General features: G+C 34.2%; 1 protein-coding gene across 1 annotated transcript; it reads right to left on the bottom strand.

Moving 5' to 3' along the window:
- Positions 1-25,360, bottom strand: LOC144971174 (uncharacterized). Its single transcript, XM_078911659.1, has 17 exons — positions 25,169-25,360; positions 23,906-23,962; positions 23,350-23,498; positions 19,848-19,939; positions 17,732-17,821; positions 16,992-17,079; positions 12,442-12,561; positions 11,150-11,324; positions 9,978-10,084; positions 9,413-9,560; positions 8,796-9,028; positions 8,109-8,359; positions 7,495-7,599; positions 5,988-6,071; positions 5,206-5,485; positions 4,191-4,451; positions 1-2,793 (listed from the first exon to the last, which is right to left on the bottom strand). Exons 1-17 carry the CDS (start codon positions 25,219-25,221, stop codon positions 2,528-2,530), a joined length of 2,559 nt encoding a protein of 852 aa, XP_078767785.1. The 5' UTR covers positions 25,222-25,360; the 3' UTR covers positions 1-2,527.

Raw genomic sequence — 25,360 nt, forward strand, 5'->3', positions numbered from 1 at the left:
TTTTTTTTAAAAACTTTGCATTTAATTAATTCCTTTCACACTAATTCTATCTTATATTTTTAACATATAAATTGAAAAATTTACTAATAGGTATAAATCTTTCAAAGCATCTCTTGCTGATATTATCTATATTAATGGTTAGTCTATACTTCCATATGGAAAAAGTCTTAACGGACAAAAATATTACACACTGAAATAGTGAGTATATATCTGACTCCTGGTTATTTCAAGTTTAAACCCATTGAATGTATCATATATCTATGAATGCATTTAATATTGTATATGTATATTAATGTATTATTATAACCTATGACATTTGATGTGTAATCACGGGTCTATCCTGAGTAGGGTAGAATCGGGTAAGTTCGCCGACGGGGAAATTCGCCGCGACCCTCCATCCCCAAGAAATAATGCTTGGTGAACATTTATCCTTACACCCCTCACGTTGGAATAGTCAATATTCAAAAGACAAGATGTGAATGTACGTATTGCTTCAGTTTGAAGGAAGCAAATGAGAAATCTTTAAGAGTTATAGCACTTCAAAATGACATGTAGTAATCAAGATGTTGCGACATCCTTGACTTTTTGATTGTAACGGCAACCCTACACTAACGTTCCCCTAGTTTGTGCAGTTGAATGTGAAGGCCCTGGTCACAAAACCAATGTTGTATTGACTTTGTGGTCATCCATATCCATTTTATTTTCATTATCAGGGTATATTATCATCAGAAAAATATTTCTAAAAATTGTAATACAATATTTCAAAAATCTATAATTTCGGGTAAATTCACCGGTACTCTCGGGTAAATTCGCCGTACATCACTATCATCATACTATAATTATTCCAAAGACGATTTTAGTGTGCAATAGACGCTGTGAGTTAGCACTAAAATATAACTAAGTTAAGAAAAGTAAATAATAAATATGTACGTGGGTTTAATAACCACAAATCAGTCGACTCGGGTATGGATGGGCAGCAGGCTATGAACTTGTGATTGGCATTGTAATGTGTCCACAGGAAGGCACTTTACATACATCATCACACTCGATTCAAGTGCCAATAACTATGTGTTAATATTGCAGTATTGGATAATGTAGAGAAATTTGAGGACAAGAAGAGTTTAAGAAATGGAAATTGTTCCTCATATTGTCTTGTAGGGAGAAAAACTAAGTACAAAATCTCGCGGCGAAGTTACCCGCCAGTAGCGGCGAAGTTCCCCGACGTGCGGCGAATGTACCCGACAACAGTGGCAGTTTTAAGAGGACTTTTGTGAATAAAATACAATATAAATCTACGTTAACACTTCACATAAAAATAATTGATTGACCAGGTAAACTTATTGTCAGTGTTTGGGTGCCCAATTGGCAAATTGGCCTCCCACGGCAGGCCAGAAGTGAGACAGTGAAAAAACGGCGAAATTACCCGATTTTACCCTAGCGCCTGAATACGGATGTTCTTCCAAATGAATTAATTACAGATTGTTGTAGCTTTGAAAAGTTTGTTACTTGTACTTTGTTTCCATTTAAGCTGTTCCATTTTTCTTTCTATCAGTAGATTTATTATTCAAGGCTTTATGCAGCTCAAGGAAGAAAAAAAAACAACCCCCCCCCCCCCCAAAAAAAAACAAAAAAAAACCCGGATTACATACGCCTTGGCTCTTACTTTTATAAACAGTTATTTTAATATGTTGATAAAAACATCCTTCTTGTATAAAAGTACTCAATTTAGAAATCAATCAAGATAAAAATATCCATGGGATACACTTTCATAAAACTCTGAACTAACAGGTTGAAAAATATATATAATTATTGAGATCCTAGACATTATGTGCAAAGTTTGTACAACACAATTTAATCAATTATGAAATTAATCACTGAAACATGATAGAATATATAACAAGTTATATTCGCAAGATTGGGTAGCATACATGACATACATCATTTTTGACCTGAAGATTATGAATAATTTAATAGAGGAAACGTGTCACTGTGTTAGATCTGGTAGATGCCTGAAAGCATCAGGTTTAATCCACACCCTCTGCACTGTGCTGTGTGACCTTGGCTTTGCCATGCTATCCCTGCAACTCACTGAGTATAAATTTTACAATGTTTGATTATAAGTCTTATAATTATGATTTTTTTAAAAATCCCTCAAAGAGATGTAATGTACTGTAAACTTTACATTATAAACAAAAAGAGCAAGAGAGATCCAACAATAATGTGGTTAGGTCCCGAAGCTTTTGGCCGTAAGTTCATGACTTAAATTTTCTGTCAAGATCTCTTAACACTTTGTCCCATACAATCCAAAAAACTGAAAATTTGCCATTAAAAAAAAAAAGATTATTTAGAAAGAGAAGCTGCTTTCACTTTTAGCAAACTTGGAATTTCATAATAAGGAGCAAACCTCTTTAAATATGAAGATCCAAACCCTATCCAGCAAATCTTCATTCACTAACTACCATACACAACACTGACGATACGATGCAACTTTTAAAATTAATACCATCAATTGGAACTATAAATTATTTCAACAGGAATCTGGCATTTCAACGTCAGGAGAATTCAAATCAGATGATGATATTGTAACATTGGGATAATGTAAAGGTTGTTGTTGTTGGTCTTGTGGAGAATGTTGTTGTTGTTGTTGTTGCTGCTGCTGTTGTTGTTGTGATTGTAGATCCATGTTAACATTTGCAATTGGAGACAGGAAAATCTGATTGGTGCTAGAGGACATCATAGATAGTTGGTGGGTGGAAGTAGCAGGAGACAAAACCATGTGTTGACCACTTAAACCTGTATAAAGAAAACATATAAACAACCATAAATAGAAATTATAAACTATTAAACCAATACTATTAAAGAGGAATAAATTATATGCATTATTAGCATGGTTAAAAGTATAATTGATGATAATGAAGGGCTCACATGAGTGTGATTTAAAAAAAAAAAAGAATTTTAAAAAGTAAAAAAAAAAGCATACCTTGACCACCCACCACCACTGGTCAAAACATCACTAGCACCACCATCATTCACTGAAACTGAAAGTCCACTTTCATCGTCACTATTACTATTGTCAGTCTCCCACTCCTCTTCATCAACACAATTTCATAGAACTATCACTCTCTTTATCTCCACATTTTACTTGTTCTTATCCAAAACTCATGACTAGCTTTCAAACGTTGTAGCTTGACCACAAGAATGAATACACCAACAAAACAAACTGAAACTGAACGTAGAATTTTTCTCCCGTCAGGCTACGATCATTAATAACTCCATACAAAGAGTTCCTCTGTTTAGATACTTTCATTGTTACAGCATCTTGATCACTGGTATACCGGTGACATTCATGCAATGGACTATAATAGGCATCGCTGGTATAACGGTGAGGAACATGTGAAAGGGTTTAACTCTTTTTTATTTTTTTAATGAGATAAGTATCGCAAGCAGCGTAAAAAAGAAAAAAAAATCGGAAAAACAAAATCAAATAAAACATCACTGTCTACAACTGTTGCTGACTTGGGTGCCAAATCTTTATGAAAAAGACGTTCAGCTAGGATAATCAGTAACAGACTAACACTAACATCATGGCTAGGTCAAAATGATGTCATTTTTATAAGTTGCATGGCACTAGAATCTTTCCATGCCCACAGGGTAACGACATGAAACGGAACAAAGTACACCATCAAATTACGAAGAAATTAAAATATTAAAAACTATCAAGGTTCCTAATATATTTGGAAAGATGTATTTTTTGTTTATGGCTGTGTCTCTTGTACTGTTTTATTGTTTTGAAGTGTTTAATGAGGTCATTTTACCGTCTGTTTCCCACTGATATCAATTGTATTCAGTCTGTATCAAAAAATGCTATTTTATCAAAGTCTATATAAATCTTTTATATTGGAATGAATAACCAAAAAAAAATAATTAAAAAACAAAACAAAAAGAAAATAACTGTAGAATGTTTACATGTAATTTTTTCAGCAATACACAGAGCTTCTTGCAAAAGGAATTTGGGACTACATAAATGATCTACTAAGATCGTTTCAAATGCCAAAATTTTGCAAACAATTTAATTTTTATCACTTGCAACACTGGTGAGGTGGATCAGCTACAAAGTTATCTATCTGAACTCTGAAACAAACCTCTTAAGTAATGAACATAGAAAATGAAAATGAGAAGGATAGGAATACCTGATGCATCTTGATGTAACACAATCTGCTGAGGCTGATAATGTTGATGGTGACCGTGCAACAAAGAGGTCTGATGAGGCTGTTGTTGTTGTATTTGGTGCAGCACATGCTGCTGTTGTTGTTGAGAGCCAGACTGTGCTGCTATATCCATGCTGACATTAGCAATGGGTGAGATAAATATCTGACCTGGATTAGGACTCATCATGGCAAGTTGATGGCCACTGTTCCCTGGTGCAAACACCATTGAATCTGCTGGTAGGCCTAGAGAGAGAGAGAGAGATGGTTAAAACTGCATTAAATTTGCAATGAAGCTTAGAATGGTAAAGAGTTTTAAATCAATTTCAATGTATTGCCTTCAATGTAAGTGACTGGTTGTTGGAAAGCAGGGGAAAAACACACACACACAGACAAGTAGAATAAGCATAAAAGTAACATTCTCCATAAATCTCTCGATATTTCACCTGCTGAGTATTGACTTTTAGGTTGGCTTTTAACAACATGTTTTTTGCTATACAAAAACATTGCACAGTTTGTTAAAAAAAAAAAGTCAGACAAAGAGGACTAGTTCAAATCGGAAACAGAGGATTCCACAATAATCCCATTCATGTGAATATTTTGATTTATTCCGTTTCGAGGCGAAGGGTCACATATCATCTCTCTAACGATCCCCATCAGGACCAAGGGAAAAAAAAGAGCAATCTCAATCCAGAGCAAAGAAAGAGAGCAACAAGGAAAGGAAAATATAAGTAGGTGGATAGAAGAAATAGCAAAAATGACCTTTCCATCCGCCCACAGGGGGGGGGGGGGGGGGGGGGGAAGGGGAGTAGAAAGCCCCTGCCAAGCAATGATTTTTTTACAAGTGACAATACCTTTGCAAGGTCATAGAATGCTTACATCAGTTGGTGAAACAGATATTATCCCTTAAAATTCTGAACTTTTGTAGTGGATTTGAATCAAATGATAAAGATTTTTTTAAAAATCATTGAACGATATCAAGTAAACCAGCAGCTCTCACCTAGTCTTGACTGTAGTATGTACTGCTGTTGCTTGTGTTGGGCTTGATGTGGGAAGTGTTTTGACGACGGCTGTTGTTGTTGCTGCTGCTGTTGTTGCTGAATTTGTTGTGGCTCTGGTTGATGAAGTAAGCCACTGGCGTGGGCATATGAGAGTTGTTCGTTGATCATGCGGAGCTCCTCCTGTTGTTTCTGGATATCATCCTGTAACTTTTTAGACTTTTCTATTAACTGATCTCGGAGAAGTTGCTGTGCTGCGGTCAACACCAACCCTGATTGGAACTGAGAGTGAAGAAAAGTATGTCTTTTAAAATTCAATTGAATGTTAATCCTTTAGTAAAATAATTTTTAAAAATTCTGTAATAAACCAATTGCTGAAAAGTAAATTTAAAGTTCAACTTTCAAAATTTTACTTAAATTTTAAAGATGTTTCAAAGCAGAAATGACAAAATGAGAAAAACGGGGAAAAGTTTAGCTCACATAAAAAATCTTATGGCCACCTCTCAATGCAAACCAAGATAGATCTTTGTAAGAATCTAATGGGTCACTGGGGAATATTAAACCAGTCTTCCATCAGAGCTTGCTCAAGTTGATGAAGGGTGTGTATTTCATGGCTGCTGTAAACTCTGTGACTCAAATGAAGATACCAGAATATACCCTGAGTGAAATTCTTAAACATCCTGCGAGTAAGTTGGACCTCTTTTCACAAATGGAACAGTTTTGCTTTTTAAATGAGAGGATACAATTACAATTACACATGTGAGGTTAATAAAGTTCAACTTACAGCAGACTGTTGTCCTGAGACCTGTGGAGATGTGACCATCTCAACACTGTGTGCTGGCAAAACTGATGAACTTGATGTAGCCAGCTAAACAAATAAATGCCAAAGTCAGGAGATATGGTATAAAGTATTACAGATTAATTGAAGCTAAAGTTAATAATGGGCTTTTAGGTTATATAAGTAACAAAAAAAATTTAAAACAAAATTTTAAAAACTGCCTTATTTAATATTCAAGACAAAACCTGCTAAAAAGATTTTTTTTAAATAAAAGAGATACAAAAAAAAACCCCCAACAAAACGGACAACAAGCAAAAACAAAAACATTCAAACTCTCAAATGATTTTGTCCTGAGAGTAGACCTGCATGCGAGTCCTGACCAAATTGCCTGAACTTTTTCACACATATCACCCTACCGGATCTTGTATTTTGTAACTCAGTACTTAGTCTTAAAATAAAAAGGTCACTTACGTTATGACAAATAGTCATTAACTTACACAGCCCTAACACCAACTATCTCTGTATTTGACTAGGGTTACCTTTACTTTTAGCCCATCATTATTTATATTTTTCTAAGACAAATATAAATGTATTATAAAAGCTATCTTTAACTTTAATCTTTACACTGTAGTGAGGTCAATCCAAAAGAAAATATATACATTTTCTTTGGTCCGAATATATTTATTTCAAAATGTTAAAAAGTACCAAAAACTTATGGGGAGAGGGGACAGCATGGAGGAAGAGTGGTAGTTTGATATTTTTTTCCAAAATAAAAATTAATTATTATTTTTTACATAGACAGATAGGCCTCTAAAAACCATTTAATAAGATACTTTACTTTTGGATCTAGGATAAACGGTACCAAAGTTATGATTTTACTACTCTAAATTTACAATTGCAAAAAGCTCAAAATTGATTGAGAACTCCCCCACTGGACAGCCTCTCAATAAAGTGACTACTGATTGAAATGGGACTTTAGCATAGAGAAAAGAGGGTTGGTCACTTGTGGCCAAAATTAAACATCCTGCACTGCCTTCAATCTTTATGAAATCTGACAGACATAGATGCCTTCTCTTTTATTTTTTTGCTATCTCAATTTTGAAAATGAAGTAATTTTTATCAAATTATAATTTTTGAAATAATGATAATATGTGTCAACATTGATTTCTATCACATCAAAAGAAAGAAAGACAATATTGTCGGCACTTGAATGCTCGCAGCCGGTCTAGTGGGGGATCGCAGACACTCCGACAATTGATGTCACTCGCAATCAGATTACTTTAGCAATAAAAAAATAAGTGATCCGGGAGATCACAACGACCGTGATTGTCAGAAAACCGAGAATTGTCAGCACACATGTAGGCCTATGAGAGACTGACCAACTATCAGAGTCTGGATAAAAAATAGTAACCTGTCACAAATTTGCCAATTTCACAGTGCTTAAATGTAAGAATCATTTCTCTTTATTGATAAAATATAACTGTCAAGGAGGAAATGACATAATTGTAATTACTTGATTTACTGGCATGGGAGCCATGATTGGCACCAGACTAGAACTTTCTCCTACACTTGATGGGATTTGAGCAGGCAAGGAAGGATGGTTAGTACTTGGGGCAACCTGGAGTAATAAATGATGAAGTATCAAGCATAAGAATGGAGTAGAAGAATCATTCGTTTAACTTCATATAGATAAATGTATAGTAATTTATTCCAGATTGAGTTTTTTTTTAATTAATTAAAAGTAGAGCTTTTTGGGTTTTCCTTCTTTTGATACCTTTAGATTTGGCCCAAAAATGGCTCAAATGACACTAAACTGTAAAAACTGGCAAACAAAAATATACCTCTCAATAATGTGCATTTGATTTAAAACCACTTAATTTCAAATATTTAAAACCTAAGAAAATTATTTCAGTTTGAGAATGTTTCATTTTAAATCTTTTTTCAAAGAGATTAAGTTACCATGACTTTAATGCTGTCATTATTAACTATGTCTTCAAAACATATATAATTTAAACAATGACATTTTTCCAGCAACAGGACGAGTTCTGAATAAACTAATACAGTTTTCAACAAACAAGATAAGTTTGTAAAGCTGACAAAATTTCAACCTGACACCAATCCACTCACTCGAGATTGATTCTCCACCACACTAGACTTCCTACTACGAGCAGCTGCCTCCCCAGACCCCACAGTAGTGGTTTTCATGGCAGAAGGGCTACTGGTGACAGGATCTTGTGAGGCTTGAGTGGATGACATTAGAGACCTCTGGAGATGCATCTGAAGTAGAGACTGAAGCTGACTGCTTACATATCGTTTTGAGGTACCTTCTTGTTTTGTGGAATGAGGCAGCTCAATACGTTCACCCTCTGTATGCTGACCTGTACAAATGATAAAGTGTAACAATGTCATATATATATTTATGTCATTGTGGATTACGGAATTCAGATTACTTATGTGGCAAATTTGTTGATTAATAGGTCAATTTTCAATACTAGATCTATGATAACAGATAAAGATAAAAATTGAGTAAAATACCCTTTATTAATCCTCACTCAGAAATATGTATTTTGGGTGTATTTCAAGGTAAGTCTGAATTGTAACATTGACAGTGAGCTAGGGTCAGGTAAGTATGAAGTGAAGATCATTTCACTGAATCATGCAATGTCTTTCTAAATTTATCTTTCCTCTTGTAGTAATTATAGGAATATGGGGTTGATCTTAGAAAATTTAATGCAGAAAAATGGTGTCACAATTACAATAAGTTTAAAGGAAAGCTCTGAGGAGGCTCTACAGGACAATATCACAATGACTTACTTGAAGCAACATCTGGTGACTGAACCTTGATAGTACTACCTAATCCTAGAGTCTCCGGTTGGCCAAATGAGGTGACATGACATTCTTCTGACTGGGTTGCATCTTTGACACCTGTGGATATCTTAGAACTGTTGATCCTGGAAGGAAGATTACTGCCTTGGCCTGGAATCAAAGGACTGTCCCCTTCTTGATAGCCCATTTCCTGTCTAAGTTGTCGACGCACATCGCAATAGCTGAAATATGATTATACATATTTGAGGAAGAGATTATAAATAAATTATAAAAAATTGTGGCTCACAAAAAAGCACAAAAGATTCCATTATATTTTCTTCTGCTGTGGTGTATATTGACGTTAATATGCTTCAATTCAACGATGAGTCTTCATGTTTAATTAAAAGAAATTTATTTTATGATGCTCTGGCTTATTAATATCAAAATCAAATAAAGCTACACAATACACGATTTTGATCACTAATGCAGGAGACTCCAGTTGTTTCAAGAGCTTGAAACTTGCACACACACCCCATTGCCCCACCCCCAAAAATACCCAACCTCTCCAGGAAAAGAAAAACAAAATAACGACCAAACAAAACCCATCTAGATCTTGAAGAGCTTACTTGACAATGGTGTTTGTACAGACAATGAATTCAGGCTTGGAGTTCCACTGATGATATGTGATAAAGAATCTGGTCTGCAGCCAAATCCACTGTTGTCCTTTTGTTAAAAACCGATAAAAGCTGGAAGTTCCTTTCCCTTTCACCATCACTGAATGAAAATAATATAAACAATCAATGTAATATGAAACCTGTACAATTCAAAAGGGGAAGGTCTCTTACTATTTCGATAACAAAATCAAAAACCCATGTCTCAATAAAGGTGATAAAATGTACATGTCATGCTTCAATCATGTCCTTGATGACAATAATGCATTCAGAAAGAAAAGAGAGAAGATAAAACGATGAGAGAATACAATTTTTCATAGAGAGAGAGAGAGAGAGAGAGAGAAGAGAGAGAGAGAGAGAGGGGAGAGAGAGAGAGAGAGAGAGAGAGAGAGAGAGAGAGAGAGAGAGAGAGAGATAGCAATATCATCATCCTAAATCACATCTAAAAGGGCATAAATATTTCCATTTCTGGCAGCAACTCATATTACAAAATGGTACAAATCCATGTGAATTTACTTACATTCTTCATGGCACTTGGATACAGCCTCTAGATCATCTGGGTGATAGTAGTCATAACCTGACGTCCCTAAGACTTCAAACGGAAGATATCCAATTATGGGAGGAGCTCTGTGGGTAGGAAGATACGATAAATCAAAGACTGTTCCTTAAACCTTATATCATGTAAAAGGCTCACTGATGTCAGGGTTAAATAACAGCATATTTTTTTCTAGTTTTTATTCTTTGGTCAAAATTCAGATTTTAAACAATCCCAGAGACAGATTTTACTTCTGACACAGTTTCATAATTATTTAAGTCTCATTTAAATTAATCAAATCTATAGAATAAAAGATTTGAATGGTCAAAGCCTCATGACTGAATCGATGGAACTCAACTATAAAAATTAAAAATTGCTTTTCGAAATATTTCATAACAGTTATTTATAACAATTATAAATATGTGAAATATCACTCAAAATGGTATTATGTCAGGATTACTTAGATGTTGATAAACCGGATGCTGAGACAAAAATATGAGGTTTTCGTAAATTCAAAAATGCTGTATCTGTAGAATTAATATAATTTCATAATTTTTTTATTTCTGGTAATTTCAAATTTAAGGTCACTTTTAACTTTTAGGCATGTGGTTCATTCCAACATAAAACCAGATTGAGGCAGTGGGTCACACAATTAGATTCAAAATCCTGTGCTGATGGGTTTTTTCGGTTCCGCAATTTTGGAGTCAAAGGAGAAAATTCCTCCTTTTTGAATAATTACATTCCCACCCATCCCCCAATCAATGTATTGACAGTGAGAGAGAGTCGATGTGTGGTGGAACATACAGGTGCAGTTTTTTCCTCTCCACAAATTAGCGAGAGTATCAATGATAATTTAACATCAGTTTTTTCCTCTCCACAAATTAGCTAGAGTATCAATGATAATTTAACATCAGTTTTTTCCTCTCCACAAATTAGCTAGAGTATCAATGATAATTTAACATCAGTTTTTTCCTCTCCACAAATTAGCTAGAGTATCAATGATAATTTAACATCTCAACTGTTCTAAAGGTGGGGGTTAATGCAGTAAAATGGGGCTATAGACTATTGTTCAAAATTATCCTCTTAATTCACATTTTGTCACCATCACCAATGATGCATGATAAATTTAAGATCTCAACAAACATTCCATCACACACCTGTGATCTAGAAATAAAAATTTCCATTCTAAGGAATGTCGAGAGGTGAATTCACAAGTGGATTCATCCACCACGGACATTTCCCTGATGATGTGAGAGGTAACAAGCTTGACTGTACAACAAAAACATAAGGAGGATTGGTCCGGCAAGGGGATGCCCAGGAAATCTGTAGTTTCTGAAGATAAGACAAGAGGATACAAAAAAAAAAACAAAAAACTGAACCAATATGATGCACAAATACTGTCATTAACTCATTATTGTATTCTTTTTTTAATACTCATACACTACTATCTGCTAGAGCTGTGAATTCCTTTATATAATTAACTATAATGAATGAAGATTCTTTTTTTTCTCTCTCTCATTCGAACGGTTAAGGCACTGCATTGTGCCCAGAAGGTCCTGGGTACAAGCCCCAATTCAGGCACTTTTAATATCTATATTCCTTCATGGAATGCCTAGGTCACGATATCTTATGATGTCATGGCGGAAGGGCATAATTTTATTTATTTTTCTTAACTAGAGTACACCAAATGATTGTTTTCACTTTTAAGCATTCATTTAAAAATGTCAGATATGTCTACTACTGTTTAATTCAATTACCAAACTTAAATTTATTTGATTACGTAAATTAAATGTATACTTACAAGAGCATGAAAAACATTTCATTGATATGATATGTTTATATGAACCTCAAAGATAAGCATTCCTTTTCAATGACAGATGGAAATGTTCTTCACATAACATTTAAACCATACGGTTTAGCCTAATTCAGAACAGTCACTACCCATTAATCATCTTATCTTTTCTAAATAAAAGTTTAAATGCTTAACAACATATTAAAATGAATTCTCAGGTTCTTGTGGCTGGTCATCTTTTTTTTTTTTTAAATGATGATTAATAATAAATAGTATAAAAAAAAAAAAAAATTTAAAAGATAATACAATGGACCTCGGGTTCAACAAGCAAGGTAGGTCAGATAAAAACTCTTATTAAAAGAGAGAGAAAAATAAATCCCATATCAATATAAAAAACCCAATGTTAATGATACTCTGTATATTCAATGAGAACTAACATTAAGCGATGGCAACCTTGAAGAATTCAATTTCTACTTAAGCAAATTTAGGAATTTCCACAATTGGAAAATTTTTTAGGTTTCCAGTTATCATTAAAAATTGTTAAGTTCTCCAAAAAAGATTTATCATAATATGATAAATAAAATTACACAACACTGTGAACTTGACTTGAACTGACAACCTGTATTGGAGAGTAGACTTTAAATGCGAAAAGATTACCTTCACCACCAGCAATGACTTGAGGGGTACCAAAAACGTGGACATATTCATAAGTAGCTGATTCTTTAGGATCTATTGTCCCTCTTCTTAAATGGCACGTGAATGATATAGATGTGGAATCTGAAACACAAATCAGTGGCTGTTCAATAAATATGATTTTTAAACAGTTTTATGTCTATAAATTGGTTGAATGAGCCAGACAACATAAACATTACTGTAAGGATTGTCACGACACGAGATATATTAAAATGTACTTTTGGAATATTCTAAAAAATGAGTTGGATACAATTCAATGGCCAGGATACAGTTCAATGAAGGGCCTTCATTGTAGCCACTTACTTACTCCTCTTTGGTGTTTCACAAATACATAAGGTCGACAGTAGCACCAGTGACTTGTGTCTTCTGCCAGTTTCCGGACCTCACCCCAGGTCCAACTGAAGGATGTCATCTCTCTTTCCACCGATCTTCTACAAGTTTCCAATAGTCTTCCCCTATTGCAATTACCCTGTAGTGTCCATATGAGTGCTGTTTTCGGGATTGCTCCCTCCTTCATCCGACAAACGTGGCTAATCCATCTCCATCTTCTTGATTTGACTGTTTCAGAAATGGGGGTCATGTCGGATTTTTATTGATATTTTGTTAGGCCAAAAAATGTGGAAGATTTTTCATGGACATTTGTTTTGGAAAATATATAATTTGCAACAAACGGTTGGTCATCTTTTTCCAAGATTCTGCTCCATATAAAGAACTAATAACGATTACTCTTAAATCTGCACATCTGTTTTTGTTGAAATTTTCTTTGCACTCCAAAGTTTGTTTAAGGTGTCAAAAGTTTTACAGGCTTTTTTAACCTTCATTTATTTCCTTTACTGAGTCCCTATCTTCAGACATTTTATCTCCAAGATAGCAAAGTTCATCCACATTTTCTATCTGAACTCCCAATAGTTTGATGGGTTCTTTTTGTTTTGCAATTATTCTCATTGTTTTTGTTTTGGCTATGCTTATCTTTAAGCCTATTTTCAGGGCATTGTGGGCAATCTTCTGTGTTTTTGTTTCCATGTCCTGAAATTTTTTTGTGACAGGAAAACAATGTCACCTGCAAAATCCAGATCTTCCAACATCTCTGAAAAAGTCCATCTGATTCCTGTTTTGGTCCCATTCATCGATTCTTTCATTACCTAATCGAATGCCAATAGGAAAGGAAATGGGGATAACACAAAGCCCTGTTTTACACCAATTTCTTTTTGAAAGTTTACTGAGTTCTTGTTTGCACATTATTTTTGCCTTGATGTCAGTATGTAGCATTTTTACACTGTTTACTATCTTTTGGGGCAGGCCATAATGTCTCATGATGTTCCAAAGTGCCTGCCAATGAATGCTGCCAAATGCTTTTTCAAAGTCTAAGAAATTTGCATATAAACTTGCATTCCGTTCATTGCTCTGTTCAATGATTTGCCTTAATGAGAAAATATGGTCGGAGCAAGACCTTCCTTTCCGAAAGCTTGCCTGTTGTTTTCTTAATTTTGGTTTTATACTTGGATACATGTGGTTTAGGAGTATCCTGCTGAAGTCTTTGCTTGTGATTGAGAGGAGCATTATTCCCCTCCAATTTCCGCATTAAGAAAGGTTGCCTTTTTGGGGAAAATTTACTAAAAGACCTGTGCTTCATTCAGCAGGCATTTTCTCAGTATTCCAGATATCTTCAAATATTCTTCAAAGCAATTCCGAGGTGAATTTGTCATCAGCTTTGAGTATTTCCGCAGTAATTTGATCTTCTCCAGCTTTCTGCCTCTTTGATATTTGCTCTTAGTTTTCGAGTATCTCTGTTCAAAACAGATGAAAAGTGATCTTTCCAACATTCCATTTGGGCTTTTTTATTTGAAATGACCTGTCTGTTTGTGTCTTTTAAAAAGTACATCATTATTGTTGAAGTTAAATGACAATGTTTTGGTGATTATGTACAGCGTTTTCATGCTGTTTTTTTGCAGCTACATTTTCTGCCTCCAATGCAAGGTTTTTATGGTGTATCTTTTTGTCTGCTTTTGTTGACTTTTTTACTTCCTTGTCCATTGTTGTATACTCCTTTTGTAATCGTTCTTTAACTCTCATTGATTTGGTTCCTAAAAGTTTCTTCTTAACTTCCCTTCTTTCATCAATGAGCTTCAAAGAGGCATCCGACGTCACTGCTCTTTCCTCCTCCTAGGGTGTCCTATGACTTCTTGGCAATTCTCAATTATTTCCTGGTTGAAATTTCCTAGATTTATTTCTTCCTCTTGATCCATTAGAATCTCGAATCTGTTTCTCAGTTCCAGTTTGAAGTTTTCAGCAACATCCAGAATTTTAAAGTTTACTGATGTCAAACTTCTTTGCTCTAGATGGTCAATTCTTTGTGGCTCTCAATTTTAGTTTCAACTTACAAATCAAGAGTTAATGATCACTTCCAATATCTGCACTTCATCTTGTTCTAACATCAAGAAGTCAGCTGGTCTTTCCCCATTGTCTTTTATTGTGTTTCCTAGACCTTCCTTCCCTTAGGTGATTACTGTTGCCTACTTTTGCATTGAGATCCCCAAGCACCAGCAGGACACCATGTTTTGGTGTCTGGCTTACCAGCAGATCAAGCATTTCATAGAATTTGTCTTTTTCGTCTTGAGACAAATCTTCTTATGGAGCATAGCATACAATTACAGTCAGATTTGTATACTTATAATAATCTTGCTTTTACTTTTAGTAATCTCTCCTCTCTTTTGGACTCCCATTCCATGAGTGACGGTTTCATTTTTTTCGAAAGGATGAGGGCAACCCCTATTAGGGGCTAGTTGTCCTCTCCACCTGAATAAAGGATTTCATGTTCTGAATTCAAGCTTCCTATCACTTGACCTGCCCAGTGACACTCACAAATTGTCATCATATCCATTTTTAACCTATCCATCTCTTTCACAGCTTGATGTAACTTCCCTGTCTGGTACAGTGTTCATACATTTTATGTCCCCACATGGAGAGTATGTTTTGGTCTGAGAAAATCTGGAGATGTCTGGTTGGGGACTTCCTATCCGGTTTGGTCATCATCCATCATGAATGCAGAGTTTTGGGCTGAGAATGATACATTTTCTTGCACTTTTATCAGTCCACTATCCTGGACCATTTCTACAGTTGATTTCTCCAACTTATTTTTTCAAAGTCTAGGTTGGGAGCATGGATGGTGTTTATCCCCGAATTTCTATTGTGTCATCACCCTGCATCCCTCATCCATGTCCTGGGCTCTGCAGGGTTCTGACATGATGGTCGACTTGCTCCACGCTCCTTCCCTAGACTTTGCTCCAGATCAAGGTAAGTCTGGCCCTCACGATGATCATCGAGGCACCCAAGTGTAGTAAAAATCTTTAAATTGAAACAAAACCACTGATTTTAATAGTAAATAATACATTACATATTTGGTTGTGTTCTTCAAAATGAAAGAAAGTGCTCAGAGCCCTGTGCAAAAAGTGCATAATTCAGACAGGAGCAGTCTTACAAAGCTTTTAAACCATTTTGTTTTAGATGGACAATTTGGACACATCATGGTAAGTGGTTCCATAGCGTTAGAATGTTTTAAGCAACAGAGCACCCTTCACATAAAATGTGATAGCTGATTTTTTGAATAGTTAGTCATTTCCCATCTGTTGATGAGTGAGGGAATCGAACCAGTGTAAAAAATTAAATTTGTCCTAGTGTAAGTTGGTTGTCAAAGCCTTGCATAAAAACTTCACAAGGTTAAGGGGAGAGGGGGGGTTGGGTCTAATTATTATGAAAATCCTTTAAAAAGTTGATTTTGAGATTTTGGTGGAAAACGATATTTTATTCTCTTAGAAATAATATTATTGAAGTCCAAATTCTTAAAGTAGACTATAAAGGGCAAGAAAAACACAGTCAAAAAGGGTACAAATAGTAAGAAAAGTCTGAAAAACGGAAAGTCATTTTGCTATTTTCTCAATATGTCATTTTTCTAAGGGTATGGGATACTGTGTCAAACATTTATCAGAATCTATTCAATGAAATAGTATGAAAATTTCCAGTTATCAATGAGATAATGTAGTATGTCGTAATAGAGAGAATTTTTTTGATAAGGTATGAGTGTTTTGAATTATAATCCATATTATGAATTTTTAACATCAATTTTGTCATAGCATTTTGATTCTCAACTTTGTAATGTTTTAATAATAATTCCATAAGCTAAAACCATAAAATATCGCTATGGTGACACACTATGGTACAATGTTGATAAGAGGTAAGAATATGGAAGTCATTCCTTCATTACTTTTTTGGAACATTTGCCACAAGATTGTTATATTTTTTTATGCCAAACCCCCAAATTAGGTCGCAAAACAGGTATTATACAGATAATGTATTTTTTTCACCAAAATGTTGTTTTTCAACCTATAATGACGATACAGAATGATTAAAACCGCCCAATATAGGTAATTAATTTTTTTTCGAAAAGACCCAAACCGCCCCTCAAGCACTAAGCTTCTAATGGCAAGTCTATTGAAAAGAAACAATAATATAAATACCTTGTGTTTGTTTTGATAGAAGATCAAAGAATTTCAGACGATCATCTTCATGCATCAAATCATACAATGAATTATTAATCAGATCCACCTTATTTAGAAAAAGAAGAAAGAAAACATCAAAAGAAAAATGTAAAAGGATAAGATAATAAAAGTTTTTTAAATATTTGTCAAGTACATTCCACTTGTTCATCCATCATATTAAGTATTTAAAAAAAAAAAAAAAAGCAAAAAGAAGATAATGAAGTATTATTTTCATATCTAAAATTCAGATTTAGTCTCTGTTAGAATTTGTATTCGTCTTAATTTAGTCAAATAAGTAACAATCAAAGACTCTCAGATTAGTCTGGGTACTTGTGTAATTTACACACCAAGGAAATCATCAAGGAAAAAAATGAAACAAAAAAAATAAAACAAAACCATAATTTTAAGAATCTTGTCAGGATTTCTTTCAAGACCTTATGGCAGGAAAATCAAAGGAAAAAGTAGTTAGCAAGTCTGGATAATGACAGTACAATTCAATGACCAGTGAGCCTAAAAATCATAGATAATTACAAATAAAATACGAAGAAAAAAAAAAAGGGTAACATCAATGATGATGCCAATGTTGGGTTTAAGAAATAAAAAAAAAATAATAAAATAAAAGAACCTCAACTCCCGGCTTTTTGTATGCCTGGCTGGGGAGAAAGATGAGAGAGGGGGAATCTATTAAAACAGACAAATCACTGAGACATGGTATTTACCGGTAGATGACCTAATAAAGATGTCACACTCTCTGATGTAAACAGGACCTTGCCTTGTTGAGAAAACACAACCAAAAAGCTATCTACAGCCTGTACGGAAAGAAGATGATTAAATAAGGCATGATTTTCAAATATGTGGTAGGCATAATAGTGGCTTGACAAATAATGTTGATTGTCAAAGCGTGTCTTTAACTGAAATGAAACAAGTTGAATATCAAAATTTTTCTAAGCACTGATTTAGTTGCAATCTAGGTAGATCTTACAGAAAATATTTTGCAATAGACCAGTATCCTATCCAGCATGTCAGTCTTCAGTCTGTTTCACACAAGGGGGTTTCAATCAAGATAAAACTTTGCTTTAGTCCATCTACATAGTCACCCTGCAGAGTAATACATTCTACCCTCTTTGACCTTTAAAAGGCAATGAAAGAAACATGACCAAGAATGGGACCCCTAATCAGTCTTCAACAGCTTCAATAGTGTCATTGTGATCATGGAAACGACATCCTTTGAATGATTTGTGAAGATTAGAGAACAGAACGAAGTCTGAAGGGGACTAAGTTTGGTGAATATGAAGGGTGTGGCAGGATTTCAAAGGCACACCACTTAAATGTCTTGACTGCTTGCTGTTCTATGAGCTTAGCAGCAATGACATGTAGAATGAGGAGTCCACAATGGATTTTTCCCAAGTCTTTTTCACAATTCAAATCATACTTTGTTATCAGTAACCCAGCGGTCTGGAGGGAAATCCTGATGCTACTTTCACAATCCCATGAACAGCATGACCTTTCCATGTGATGGGGTTACCTTTGCCTTTTTTGATAAGGGACATGAAGTGACTTTTTATTGTACGGAGGTAGGCATAATAGTAATAATAATAATGCAATGGTCAAAATGGTAAATCTATATTTCATTTAAAGCCACCATCATTTTATAGAAATTTTTCTCTTGAAATTTGAGGGAGATTTTCACAGCATTCTATTCTTTACTTCTTTTGGTCACTTGTGAAAAGGCTGGGTACCCACTGCGTAAACACTTTAATCATGTTAAGATGGTCTCTGATAATAGATTCAAAACACTCCAAACTGATTGAAGTTTCACTTGAGAGCTATTTATTCAAGGTCAGGCAGAAACAATTGCTTCACTATGGGAACAATCTAAACTTGAATGTTATCACCCAGTACATCACAATATTATGACAAGAACATTTGACACAAGAAACTTAAACCTTAAAAGTGTTCAAGTACATCTACATTGGCACTGACAATCAACGATAATGATAAAATACAACTCACAACATCAGCAAAAAATCTCGGCATCATGAACAAACATGTTAACAATGTGAGAACAAGTGCTATCTGCATTTTAAGAAACATCAGAACAATCAGACCATTTATTAATAGGGAAACCTGCAACAAACTGGTAACATCTTTGATATTCCCGAAAATGGACTACTGCAATGCACTATTTGTTGGTCTCACAAAGGACAAAATAAACAAACTCCAGAAAGTACAGAACATGGCAGCCCATGTTGTACTGCAGAAAGACAGGAAAACTGCAGCTCCTGAATTATTATGGCAGCTGCATACACCCCGCTGTCGAGTGAAAGCTGGTGAATACGCCTTTCAGCATTCTGGTCCAAGGTTGTAGAATTTGCTACCACTTGAGATACGTTCTTCGTCTTCACTAGAGGAATTCAAGCATCGATAGAAGACATTCTTATTCTGTCAGGCTTTCTTTTGATTATGTGTATAATAAGGTTAATTAGCGTTGTTCGTGTACTGTGTTAGGGCTTAATCTATGTTATGCGCCCAGAGCCCTCCAGATGAAGGGATGTTTGGTGCACTATAAATCTATACCATTATTATTATTATTTAAGTACAGAGACTGATACACAACAGGCTACATAGCAGAGTTCCAGGAGATAAAAATAATCTATGATAATAAACGTAAAATGCACTACTTTAATATCTTTATTGATTTAATTCTAATATAATGTTTACATTAACACATTAATTAAACGTTTTGATTTAAAAATAAAATAAATATTGAGCCTATTAGTTTGGGTAAGAAAGTTTACATTCAAAATGATAAAAAAAACATCAAGACCACAATACCTCTAGCATCAATTGAGCAAATTCTTCATTACACAGGAAAGTAGGTTTCCAGTCTTCCTTGATTTCATTGGCAGCTGACTGCACAGAAAATTCTGATGGAAAAGAGACATATTCTTTTCATTAAAGAAAATACAACATTAAAATCCAGAAGTCATTTTCAATGCACCATGCAATTCTTTTTTCAATGACAAAGATTTTTTATTGAGAAAACTGAATATACTATTGTTTCTTGATTAAGAAAATATAGTAAAAAACAGCAAATCGAAGATCATGATTATGATCATTTTAATTTTTAATCCAATTTTCAGTATTTGGTATTCTGCTTCAGAGTCCAAAGCAAGAAAAATCGGCATATACACCAGCAAATGCTCTGTAGTTCATTAAAAGCCTTAAAATTCTATTCTTCTTACTCAGTATGATATTCATTAATAATTCATTGAGGACAAAAGTTCTTTGCTTTATATAAGTAAACACAAAAATAGTGCTGATGTTCTTATTTGTACCGATTTGATTATTTATTCATTCCTTTCAGCTGCATCTTTCAAAAAAAATAAAATCTAAAGAAGGACATTTGTTCTGTAAATGGAAATAGTGCCAGACTTTATTATTAAAAAAAAAAATTATTCTTGCTTCATTGCAATTTGTTGATATTTAAAAAATCATAAACTTGCATACTTGTCAGAAAATTTCTCCCCACTTCCACTTCATAATCCTTATCTTCTACATTTTAAGATGCACGAGACATTCCTGTTCATTATGTAAATGTTATTTATGTACAGTTCCAAAATCTAAATTGTGTAACACTAAAACCATGTTAACTATTAATAAAACAGTGAGTTCTAAAAGATTCTGAGGATAGGCTGGTGATGACTCTATTTGGCAATTTTACAATACTTTTGAACTCACTTAAGGTGTTTAGTGACAAGTTGGTAAGGTCTTTGGTGACGTATCCATCGGTGGTGACTAACTAGTAAACCTTTGCCCCCATCAAAGAAACCCTTGCACAACTGTTTTTTGGGGGGACAAATGAATAGTCTATATTGAAATCCAAAGCCAAGAACACAACTCAAAGAAAGCAAAAGACAAACATTCTATGTCACTCACTTAATTTGTGGTTTTCAAGTAACAAAAAATGTCTATATGGCGGAAAACACAAAGGGTCTCAGAGGGTTTTCATTTTGGGGCCCATTTTGACCAATTTTCAAAATACTCCAAACACATCATATTTGGTATCAAATGAAAGGTTAATCATTGCAGATTCAGAAAAAATAGCTTTTGAGAGCAGCAGGCCTCTTACATAAAGAGAAATTGTCAAAGAAAGACAACTCTTCCGTTTTTTTGAAAATTTCTGGTAATTCTCAGGATCACCAAAATTTCAATGCAAACCTGCCCCCAGGCATTTGAAATCATCTTAAAACAGCATAACTAAGCAGCCCATGCATTTTTCTCAAAATAATAGCAGGATTCATGCCATATTTTTTTTTTTTAATGTAAAAAAAAAAAAAATACAAAAGGACACGAGTCGGAAAAATTTGAAGTTTTCATGTTTTTTTTTATTTTAAAGTATAAAATTCTTTGAAATGTTATAAATAATCAATAAATCTAATATATACAGCAAATACAAATAAAGGTTAATATATACAATCAATTATAATTTAAAAAAATAGTGCCCTCTGTTATCAATCGTAACTTGCTCCGAGGGCACTTTCGTCCAGCGGTAGTTGTCCGGAGGGCCCTGACTGATGAAGCTTTCATCTGGAACATCACCAAACACATAACTCTTGCCAGGGCCCTTCCGCATGAATCGCACGAATGGAGCATCAGAAGAAGGCTCTGGTGGGGTTGAAACCTGTGGAAAAATTACAAGAAACAAGATGATAGGTATATTCTTATCATAAAAAAAAAAATTCAAATTTCAAAGTCAAACAACAGCTTACTTACCACCTGCAACTTCAGAAAACATGAAAATGAGTTATAAATATTACAAAATATTGCATTAAAGGTATGAAAAACTTCTTACAACAGCAAAAAAAAGTCTTTGTGAGCTTGTTTATCTCGCATGTTATTTTGAGGTACTCCCCCACCTTCACCACTGGACAGTCTGATCTGGGAAAGATAAGTAAATATGGTTCTGGTATTACATTAAAGTCAAATAGAAAGTTGTGTTTATATCTCATATGTTAAGAAGTGTAATGCAATATGAAATAATAAAAGAACCTGCCCAAAGAAAAATATACAAATTAGCAAATAATATTAATAATGAGTCTAATAACATATAATCATCGAAATATTTATATGAAGAAAAGTAGCTGAAATAAATGTACAACTAATTAGAGAAATTTTACTGATGTTATCTGAATCATACAAGAAAGAAAAATGGTGGGAATCAAATTAAATGAAAGGGAACATAATTCTATTCAAATTTGATAAAAATAACGTCTATTTATCATTTTCATAAATTTAATCTAAATTTAGTTGATTTCTTATGGGTCGCCAGCCATGCCATTATCGTGAATCAGCCGCCATATTGGTTTCGCTATTCTGTGGCATAGCAGTTTTCCAAACTTTGCCGTATCGCACATTAAATCAAGGCATTTCAAGCCAAAATAACATCATCCTGCGTAGTTGTGGGTTTCTATCTTGTTATTCATCATATATTTACAATAAAATAAGTCGATTATCGACTTTCAGGGGTTAGAAATGGAATTATCAGAATCAAAACAATCGAAGCCGGCTTGATTCTGCTATGGAAAAACTGCTATGGAAGAGCGACACACAGAAAAACGGGCATTAAAACTAACACAAATCCTTTGAATTTCACAATGATTATACTAAAATACTTAAAATTATAATAAAAATAGTCAACTTACCAATTTTCACTCGTCGAAGTTATCGGATAACGTTTTAGGGCCGTAAACAAAAACTGCAGCTATGGAAAAACGATGTAGACACCGGATGTTTTGACTCGTATTTTACAGGAAGTAAGAGCCTCGCTATGGAAGAATTACGAAGTCCCCAAAACTTTGTGTTTTCGAAAACGGCCGTTTTTCTTTATTTTAAGCATGAAATCATAATTATTTTTAAAAATGAAACTCATTCTCCGATTTTTTAATGTTTTATTTCACAAAATATGGCCATTCAAAGAATTTCTGAGTTGATTTCATGTTTCTTTAACGCAGTTTTCCGAAACTACCGTGGCTGAAATGAAAACGTTTGTTGTCGCCAAAACCCATAAAAAAAACACTTCAACAAACAATATCTTAATAACAACAAAATATTTTTTTTTCAAACTGCTCACACAGGTTCCTTAACCATAAATCAACACAAAACACAAAAAAAAAAAAAGTGAATTTGGATTTTTTCATAGAAATAAGTCTATTTCAAAAGGAGACCCCCATTTTGGGCCTTCTTGTGTTTTCTGCCATATATATGCTACCTTATGAAAAGTATTTATTCTTGACAGAGAAAGAAAGAGAAAACTTTTCAATTGAAAAAACATTACCTTGATGATTTCTCAGAAACTGTATAGCAGACTTGAGCACTGATGATTTGTCAATTTTCTTGCTGCTCGAGGCAACCATAGAACAAAGCTCATTGATGAGAACATTGAATTGGTCCCTTCGCTTCTTTTCACTCAGGTTGCGAGTTTTCCTGACAAAAGTAAATGAGCAAAAAATTTATTTTCAAATACCTTTCATTTTTATTTGATCTAGAAAGAAATTAATCAATGGCAGATGAATTTATACATTGACAATTGCATTGATGAGTTAGAAATAATTTTTGAACATACTTATCAAAGCAATAATGACTGACCAACTTTGAGAATAATAATCATGGAGGAAGTGATTTGAAAGACACTCAATCAGATCATCTCTCTTCACTTTCTTTTGTTGACACAGAATTGAATATTGTTGTTTTGCTTTGCATTTTTAAACTGCATTTTATTTTAATATGATGTGATCTGTTGGTAGTCAAAGATAAAGGCATTAAATTGACTCCTTATTTACGTGAAGAGTGTTACTGTATGGCAATTCTTTTAATAAAATAAAAATCGTTACCTTTTGACATTATCTTTTTCATCATCCTCAAGGTCATCGAAGCTAAATGCACTCTCACTGAAAATTGATGAAAGAAAAAGAAATAAGTGATTTATTGTCAAACACTGTAACACTATAATTAATTTCATTTCATTTTCAGAAATTGTGCAACTTGTTAATTTTTAAATTATCCCATAGGGAAAGTCTTTTGGTCTATTTCCTGAAAAGACTGATATGATGACCCAGGCATTGCCCCGAATGCCATGGTGTGAAATAAAAATTCAAATAATTTTTGTGTTGGACGGCTGAAATCTTACAATATCTCTCTCTCTCTCTCTCTCTCTCTCTAAAAAACAAACAAACAACATTCCATGGTTTTGAGTCAGAAGATCAAAAATCTAAAAATATTGTTAAAAAATAAAACTAAGTTAAATTTTGTGTGGGCGACCGGTCGATAACTTGCAATCTCTTCTCTGACATTTTTTTTTGTGTGGGTGGGGAGGGGTAATTATTAACCAAAAAAATAACCAACCCCCCCCCCCCCCCCCTTCCAACAAACAAAAAAAAAACAAAAAAAAAACAACAGCAACAAAAACAAACAGGCAAGCAATAAATAACTCCTTGCCAGATAGGTGATACTATACATAGCAAAGAACAACAATTTTGTATTTGAGTCTTAATTAATTCAACAGGAAGCCAGTGAAGTGACAATAACATGGCTGTAATATGATCTTTTGGCCTTTTTCCTAGAATGATCCTATCTAGTCCTAGCAGAATGATTTTGGATGCGCTATAATTTGTGAAGGAGATAGCTTGGCTTGGAATTTGGAATGTACATTGGAAGAGCGAAGATCTGTCATCATAGTCATATCTATCCTAGAAAATTTAACGATGAAACAAGAGTTTTTAGGGCAATACTATTTTAAAACTTTGATAATTTTTACATCTTTCTAAGTTTGAATGAAATACGTTACAAAGGTAGACGTCTCGAGTTAAATTTAATGTGTTTTTCCATGGATAATAATCAAGTCCAAGTACCACAATCATAATGGTTTGGACTCATGGACCACATTTTACTATAAAAAGTATCTGGACGTGTATCCATAACATCGCAAATCTTAATATGGCCCTATGTGTTGGATCCCAACAACCTATTACTATTACAGCCTACCAGAAAGAACAGCAATTGAGTTTTTTTCCAGTGGGTCCCCGGCCAGCAGTCGCAGTGTCTCGTAAGGCAGAACAGTACAGGACAAGTTCAATACATCAACATATAAAACAAACCTTTGACTCGGGGATCGATAAAGTGCTATTTTCTTTCCGTTTCCGTAATTCATGATCCATTGATATGATATCAACCCATAGTAAAATTAGTTTCGGAGAGGAAAATATAACATGAAACAATGAAAACTGTGTGATACAAGACGTTCAGTACTCAAGTGTCGTCCATGTTGTAAACAGCAGGGTTGCCAGATT

This window comes from Berghia stephanieae, chromosome 4 (genome assembly GCF_034508935.2).
Source record: "Berghia stephanieae isolate SIO BIC M18660-M18661 chromosome 4, UCSD_Bste_1.3, whole genome shotgun sequence".
NCBI lineage: Eukaryota > Metazoa > Mollusca > Gastropoda > Nudibranchia > Aeolidiidae > Berghia > Berghia stephanieae.